The 8649-nt window shown below is 44.2% G+C and overlaps 1 protein-coding gene across 1 annotated transcript in view; it reads left to right on the forward strand.

Annotated features, from left to right (window-relative positions):
- ube2o (ubiquitin-conjugating enzyme E2O) overlaps positions 1-8284 on the forward strand; it is a 30317-nt gene extending 22033 nt beyond the window's left edge. The window contains exons 13-24 of the mRNA XM_026303975.1: positions 300-454; positions 681-793; positions 946-1074; positions 1456-1545; positions 1637-1961; positions 2499-2866; positions 2976-3156; positions 3616-3752; positions 4303-4506; positions 4772-4829; positions 5696-6530; positions 6909-8284. Coding sequence (XP_026159760.1) covers positions 300-454; positions 681-793; positions 946-1074; positions 1456-1545; positions 1637-1961; positions 2499-2866; positions 2976-3156; positions 3616-3752; positions 4303-4506; positions 4772-4829; positions 5696-6530; positions 6909-6936 — 2623 coding nt within the window. The 3' untranslated portion in view covers positions 6937-8284. The remainder of the gene's footprint in view (positions 1-299; positions 455-680; positions 794-945; positions 1075-1455; positions 1546-1636; positions 1962-2498; positions 2867-2975; positions 3157-3615; positions 3753-4302; positions 4507-4771; positions 4830-5695; positions 6531-6908) is intronic.
- The last annotated feature ends 365 nt before the right edge of the window (positions 8285-8649 follow it).

Below are 8649 nucleotides of genomic sequence, written 5' to 3' on the forward strand. Positions count from 1 at the left end.
AGTGGGTTTAGTTTTTTATTGATTTTGCTTGCTGAGTCGAATGAACAAGTGATTTAAAGATAGCGGTGGTTCAGGACGATGTGTGAGAGGTCAGCGGAAAAAAGAAGGAGAGAGATGATAAAGGTCCAACAGATCAGTGAAGTCAGGGAGTGAAAATGAATGATACTGGGGGAAAAAAGAAGACAGGAGAGGAAATGAGAGTTTTTCAATTGTTAACATTTACCTTTACCCTGCAGATTGAAGCTCTCATCAGTTGTTTACTTTAACAGACCATATGTGTGTGTCGTTCTTTGGTGCAGGGTGGCAGTGGAAGTTGTGTCAACAAAGACCACGGCCGACGTGATGTGGAAGGACGGGCGAGTGGACAAGGGGATCCGATCAAACGATCTTATTCCCATCCAACACCTCGACAGCCACGAGTTTTGTCCTGGGGATTTTGTAGTAGATAAACGACGTAAGGAAGAGGAATTCAGTTGGATTTTTGAAAAATGTGTAGTGAAGACACAGTGCGTCAGATTTCTCTCCCTGTGGACTGAGATTTTTTTGCAAATACATAGATTTTATTTAAAGTCTGTGTTTTCAGTTATTGATCTAAATCTTTGCCTTTTAGATGTTTGTGGTGTCATTTGTTTACTTGGCTCTCTAAACTTTGTATGCGTATGTTCGTGTGCTCACTTCAGCCCAGGCCCTCCAGGACCCAGGAGTGTATGGCGTGATTCAGTCTGGCGATCACAAGGGGAGAACATGTGTCGTTAAATGGATCAAACTCAACGCCACCAGTGACGACGTGGAGGTTAGTGAGGAAAATAAATACATGTGCTTTAAAGACACTGAAAATGCTTCATGTTTGAATGTCTGTGTGTCCGAGTGCATAAAAGAGAAGGGCCAGAAATAAAATAAGACATTGCTTTTGTTTGTTGTTTTTGTTGCTTTGTTTTAATCCAGGTAATTGGTGTGGAGGAAGATGTCAGTGTGTACGATATCGCTGATCACCCAGATTTCCATTTCCGCACCACCGACATTGTCATCAGGATATGGAACTCAGAGAATGGACAGAACGACTGTGAAAATGAGGTCAGGGCAGTTAAACTGTTTTGCCTTTGTACCAGTTTGGGCAAAACTTTGCCTGCAAACGATTTCATAATCCAACTGGTAAAGCACATTTACATTTATCTGCTGAGCCTTAACCCTGCTCCTGGTACGGTTTTATAAAACTCAACTGCAGCAATATATCACGTCCTTCATCCACTAATGTCATATCACAGAATAAAGCTTCACTAGCACAAACTGCAGCCATTTAATTTTACATATATATGAGGCTCCAAATCACAAATTTACCTCAGTGCTTTACAATGAGCACTATGTCATTGTAGCTTCTCAGATGTTTGTGGTTTTGTTTTGTACTATGTGTTGTTTGTTAATAATGATTTTATTCTTACATCCACCTACTCCCAGACGTCAGTAGGCCAAGTGTCCAGGGTGGATGTGAGCAGCAAAGTCGAGGTGGTGTGGGCGGACAACTCTGTGACCATTGTGCTGCCACAGGTAAATGTTTGCTGCTGATGAAACTGAATGTCATTGTTGACAAGGGAAGTGACGAATCAGTGGCTGATTAGCTTTTAATGTTCAAACTCAGCACCTCTACAATGTGGAGTCTGAGATTGAGGAGACGGACTACGACTCAGTGGAGGAGACAAGCAGCGTTCTGTCAACCGAGGAGTGGGAGGACGAGAGCGACAGCTGGGAGACAGATAACGGTGTCACCACTGAGGATGACAGTCACGTCAACAACACAGATGTCATCGACACAACGACCCCGACCCCCACTCCCACGAGCATCACCGCGTTCATCATCCCCCCACAAGAGGGCAGCAAAGCTGGGATCACCAGCCCCACTGAAGGAGTCCCTGGAGAGCAGGGAGAAGCATCTGTGGCTTTGGCCAGTCCTGTTTCTGGAGGAGGTGTGGATCTTGTCTTACATTTGTATTGTTATTCATTTCAAGAGAATGGTGTAAACTCCACAGCGTAAAGCATGAATAATTCTCTTGACTCTTATGTTGCCACATGTGGGAATATACAAACCTATTTTGGTCCTAACCTACAGTTGTCCTCTGTTAGTAACGCACTGTAGAATAGTTGTTATAAGTCAGGGGTGGCCAATCCTGGTCCTCGAGGGCCAGTGTCCTGCTTGTTTTCCAATTATCCCTGCTCTACCCACTGCTGATTACCTGGATCAGGTATGTTCAGCCAATCAGAAGCTGGAAGATACCATTTCACTTTGTTTTCCCTCGCTTCCACCCTCATCTGAGATGGTATCTTCCAGATTCTAATTTTCTGGAAAGGATGTTGCTGAGAAAGAATGATCATGAATTTGAAACAAAAAATAAGTAACTATATTTGCCAAAATGTTCCACAGTGAGGTTCAAACATCAGTTTCAGGTTCTGCTTGGACCCCGTCTCTCTTCATATTTGCAGTAATTTATTTTGTGCCCGCTCAGGAACCACTCCAGGCGGAGCAGTGAATGGAGCAGAGAAGCCCAGTAAAGATGGTGCCTCTCGGCGTTTCAGGGAGTTGAAAGAGGCCTTGAAGATCTTGGAGAGCCTGAAAAACATGACTGTGGAGCAGCTGTGGACCGGCAGCTCTCCAACCTCCCCGACCTCCATTGAACCCACTTCCACAGCTAATGTAGCAAGTTCTGTGACACCCACGGCGCCGGAGAAACCAACCAAGGAGAAACGATTCCTGGATGACTTCAAGAAGCTGCAGGAGAACCTCAGGAAGACACTCGATAATGTGGCCATCGTGGAGGAGGAGAAGATGGAAGCTGTGATGGAGGCAGGGGGTAGCGGTGGAGCAGGGACAGAGGTAGATGTTTAATGACTCTATGACCTGTTTTTTTACAGCAAGAGATTTCATAAGAGTTGATTTGTTTTGTGTACAAAAACACAAAGTTAAGTCTTGTGTTGCTGTTCAGGCAGAGAGAGTTGGAGAGGAAAAGCCCCAGCAGGAGCCACAGACACCAGTCAGTGGACAAGAATGGCCCAGTGAATTTCTCAGTGACACACCAGTACTGTGCCAACAGAGTGGCGGCAAACCTGGCGTCACGTTTACCAGTGCCAAGGGAGAGGTGTTCTCTGTGCTGGAGTGGGCACCAGGTTAGAAATGAAGAAAATATAAAGTTTGTCTCTTTATTGCTAAACGTCTTTGGTAGTCTCTGTCTTCTGCTTAATTAGATAAATGTATGAACAATGACAATTAAGCTTATCAACATGAGAACACGCTTTAGATGACATGATTACAGTAACGTGTCGCTAAAACCAGTCACTGGAACTTCAGATTTCCATGTGGTTTGTGTTCGAGTCAGGTTTAGTGTAGGTGGAGATTCAGCAAACAAACCAAACCAAACAGAAGACCCCACATTTCTTCATTACTGAGTGACAGCAGCTGCCTCCTATTTCCATTCTGAGATCATACCTGTCAGTCACACGTCCACACATCCTTTAGCTTGATCAACTGTCTGCCCGAACAAGTTAGGTTGTCTTTGTACATTAATTCTTTCTGCTTTGCTATTCATTTGGAATTTGCTTGTCTTGTCTCTCTTTTTATTTTTTAAGACACTCATTCATTCAAGAAAATGGAGTTTCAGCCAGCGGACGCAAAGAAGTTCTTCAGCACTGTGAGGAAGGAAATGGCTCTACTAGCAACATCATTGCCTGATGGCATCATGGTGAAGACATTTGAAGATCGCATGGTGGGTTTACTGTCATAAATATCATAACAATAAGCAGCACACACCTCTCCTACGAGCTCCGATCAGGGTAACTGATGCTTTTGAGATTGCAAAATAAACCTATGGTTGGATGTAATCCTCTTTAAAAATGTCTGCATGAGAGACTAATATAGAAAAACTGTGATTCTGTAAGTAAGATGGTGTATGAGTTACATAATGATGAGGTTACACTAAAACGGAGGGGAAAACAGGTCATTCTGTGCACAGCTGTATACACATATAAATCAGGAATGTGTTCCATGCACAGAGCTCACAGACGGTTAAGTTAGAGCGTGTTGGTCACCGTGTCATCTCATTTTATTAAGTTACAGGGATTAGCTTTTTACAGTGACTTATGAAAAGATAACATATAAACTCTTTCAAACCGCACAGGTGAAAGTGTCTGAAATGTCTCTTCAGCTGAGCTTGTCTTGACCAGTGTCCAGTTTTTTTTTTTTGTTGTTGTTTTTTTTTTTTCTCATTTACCTGCCTCCATCTGAAAATGTGTGTTTTTCTGTTGTCTTCGATGCAGGACCTGTTCTCAGCTCTGATAAAAGGGCCGACTCGTACACCCTACGAGGACGGTCTGTTCTTGTTTGACATCCAGCTACCCAACATCTACCCAGCTGTGCCGCCTCTGTTTCGCTACCTGTCACAGTGCAGCGGCCGCCTCAATCCCAACCTCTATGACAACGGCAAGGTCTGTGTCAGTCTGCTGGGCACCTGGATTGGCAAGGTGAGTCCCAGTTAACACATGTACAGGTATGATGCCTTACAGTTTAAAGGTACCCCTAAGGTTTTACAGTTCTGGGAAGTGTACCTTGATGTGGTCAGACTCATGTAATTTAAAACTATATGTATAATATGAAAATATAATAAAAGTTTTGTCAATTTTACATATTTTATTATTCATGTTCAACATCTCTGTCCTCAATTCTTTGAGTAAAAAATTGCAATTGATATGGCTAAACCATGATCCTTTGTGGTAATATGGTCCACAGGGCACTGAGAGATGGACCAGCAAGTCCAGTCTTCTGCAAGTCCTTATCTCCATACAAGGCTAGTGTACACACACACACACACACACACACACACACAGTTTTATGCCCCTTCCCTTCTCTGCAGCACAAAAATGCATTCATGTCTTTGTTTGCTGCAGTGTGGCACAGTCGCTCACCTAAATGTTTCTGTCCCACACACAGACATTACACTACTTCCATAAATCTTATGTGCAGTCTGGTCTGCCAGACAAATTGAATTCATATTTTAATTTACTTATCAGTATCTCATAGTACACCTAACCATAAAGTGCACACGTTTTCTATGTACTGACCAGATTCAGTTTAAAATACTGTCCACTACACAGTGAAATAACCAGCTTAAGCCTATTACAAGCAAAAATGGAAAAAAAATATAAAATATATGTGTTTACATCAATGTCAAAACTAGAAAAATAAATACCTGCAGGTTTTAACAGTTTTGTGAGCACAAATATGAAGCTTTGATGGTCAAATGTGAACATGAAAAGTAGTTTGAGGGTGGGCTCATGGACCTTTCTGTCAGTAAAAGCTGTTGGTTGCTTTTGTGTTTATTTGCAGGTCTGTATTTTTCACCCTCCAGTTTTGACATTGATGTAACACCATAAAAATACTCCTGGTCCAGCACATAGAGCCACATTATTTTGATACCAGTAGCACGAACTGGACATGTACAAACAGAGGCCAGGGTACAGTAGATGTTTGCAGTCAGCACGGTCAGTTCAACAGGGATGTAAATTTGAGTGTCATCAGCATAGGGGCAATGGTAAATTCTATGTAGTTTCTTTCTCTGCAGTGTTGTTTTTTCTATAATAAGCTTAAATCCATTCGAAACAATCTTACGACAATTTTACATTTTGTACATGAACCTATTTGTTTTTTCTGCAGGCCTTATCCTTGTCAATGAGCCTTACTATAATGAGGCTGGCTTCGACAGTGACAGAGGCCTGCAGGAAGGGTATGAGAACAGCCGCTGTTATAATGAGATGGCCCTGATCAAGATGGTTCAGTCCATGACGCAGCTTCTGCAGAACGCCGTGGAGGTCTTCAAACAGGAGATCCAGGAGCACTTTGTTTCTAATGGCTGGCGGCTCGTTCACCGTCTGGAGGCGTGGCTTGAATTGAACGATGCTGCAGAGAGGGGTCAGGCAGGGCACATGTCCTGCAGGGCTCCACATTTGAAAGATCGACCTTCATCTGTGGAGCCTCTGGATGAGCAGCTGCCGCTGGGATCGGTGCCTGTGGCCGTGGCTTACAGCAGCCCCAGAGGGCTCGGGGAGGAGGGGGCCACAGGTCCAGGAGTTACCAGTATTATGGAGGAGCTGGAGGATTCAGGGCTTAGTCCTTCCACTATAGCTGCTTCTCAGCAAGAGCTGAGCCAGAACTCAGACTTTGACAGCACCCAGGGTAACGCCTCTGTAGGTGGGGAAAACAGGGTTGGCTCTGCAGTCTCAGGCTCTGTAGTCCGCGGGGGTACATCAGAATCAGGTTCTGCCACAGTTAGCGGAGGAGGGACGGGCTCCACAGGCAGCCAGCCTGCGGTGCGACCAAAGAAACGGAGAAAGAGCTACAGGAGTTTCCTCCCAGAGGGCAGCGGCTACCCAGACATCGGCTTTCCGCTCTTCCCCCTCTCTAAGGGCTTTGTGAAGAGCGTCCGAGGTGTGCTGCTGCAGTACCGAGCTGCGCTGGCCGCTGCTGGCATCCCTGAGCACAAAGAGGACAAGTAAGTGCCTCCAGACCGTTCCCCAACGCACCTTGGCACGGTTCCTTGCTATTTTCTCTCTTCTCTGCTACCTTTCCATCTGCCTCAACCTGTAGAGGAGGATCCATTACTTCTCTGGTGGGGTACAATTTTCAGTCTTCTGTACCCCTGTCCAGAACTGCACTGTGCCCCCAGCACTGCCCATGTTTTGGTCCTTAACCTGTCCATTTCTCAGTCTGTACTGCTCCTGCTGCCCCAAACTCCACAATTTTCAGCTTTTTTCCCCACTAATTCTTGTCACTGCACTCACTCTGACTGCAGGAGAGCAGCAACTTTGATCAGGACACTGAGCAGGCTCTGGTTTGGATCTAACTTAATATTGTCTTTGTTCTCATTCAGTGTCCCTGCAGGTGAGTGTGATGGATAAGCAAGGGGGCAGAACCTATGGGAGCTACCCCCGTCGCATCGAAACCTCCCACCCATTCATGGACACAGGTAAAAACAAAGAGCTTTTAATGAAAGCAGTCAAAGTTTCTCTCTTGGCCTCAGCAGGATTTGACTTCAGTGGTGGTGGTTTGGATGCAAAAAAGGACTTAATGAATTGAAAAATCAGTGCCAACCCTCTTCCACCTCCAACCTCCTGCAGCCTCCACTGGATTATGCCAGTTAACAATCAGCCTGAAAGTTGTAAAGCAGACTCATGACTGGCTGGGTCTCATTGAAAAACTACAAAGCCCAACTTCCCTGGCTGTGGCGCTAACTGTGGCCATCTGTAGCACTCCTGATATTATTGCTATACCATCCTGCACTACCACAAATGAACGGACAATCTGGTCTGCGAGAGGTGACACCATATAAATAACACACTGACCAGGACGGTTGTTTTTAAATAGAAATTGCTGGTTGTACGCTTTCTGCCAAATTCTCTATTTACACACACGCACCCACACAAATATATAAGTAGAACGTACTGAATGTCAGTAAAACTGCCAACCACAACCACTCCTTCCATTATACGTGCTGGTGTTTTCCTTATCCAATCACTCGCACTGAACCACGCAGTGGACGTGAAGTGACAAAGTTTACACAGGAATCATCTCCCGAGGGCAGACTGCTGTAGCTGTTTGATGGCTCGATAGGCGGCAGTCTGTATGTGAAGGAGCTTTGCTTGTCGAAGCTTAACACAGCTGCCACCTCTGCATAAGAAATTTCCAGTCACTTTCTATAGAATTTAGCAAAAGGTGATCACTTGTGCTTTGATATTTTGATCCATTTAAGGTTCTTACAGAGGCCGAACTGTAGGTTTTAGAATTGGGGCTTTACCCATAATGCCCCATGTTTCTGTGACGGAGGTAAACTCACATCACTGCTAGTGACACAATTTGAAGAGTACGTAGAAAGCAAATCCATACAGCATCCATTGCGTTATCTCGTTGCCTTACTTGAATTGTACTTAATGATCTCAGAACATGGTGTGCAGAGCTGCTTATGTGATGCTTTAGCCATTAACCTCTACAGACCTAAACATGCACTAAAAACCACTAAATCCCTGGTCCAGTGCAGAGCTCTGATGAATTTCCCCTTTCTATTCCATCTTAAACACGTCGCTGTATCCTGACTCCTCATGCAGAGTTTAATAACATCAGGATACAAACCTCAGTGTGATGCTGAAGGTTTGCTGATATTAGATTTAATCTGGTTTATTGTTATTTTCTGTGGTTCCATGTTTTACTGACTTGAGCACATCCCATGAAGGGGGATCCCCCCCCCCCCCCCCCCCAGTGAAAACAGAAAATGACACACAGACAAACCTGAACTGTTGTCTGTGATCTCTTCATTGTCCTCATTGCATATTTTCAGTCTTAATGAAAACAATCTGGGATTCATTTACAAAGTTACCATAAAACTCTTGATCTATAATTAGTTGTGAGAGAAAGTGAAAACTCACCTTTGGATCCAGTTGTGCTTCCTACAGAAAACAGAGCAGTCTTTGTTTACATCTTTTTCACTAACTGCATTCCACCTCAAACACAATGTTCTTTATTTAAAATATATCATCCTTATTGTAGTTAGCTAGTATAACACAGGTCAGACAAACCCTTCGTGCTTGACAGAATCTGTGAAGAAGAAAATGTTGGTT

The sequence above is a fragment of the Mastacembelus armatus genome, chromosome 1, assembly GCF_900324485.2.
Source record: "Mastacembelus armatus chromosome 1, fMasArm1.2, whole genome shotgun sequence".
Lineage (NCBI taxonomy): Eukaryota > Metazoa > Chordata > Actinopteri > Synbranchiformes > Mastacembelidae > Mastacembelus > Mastacembelus armatus.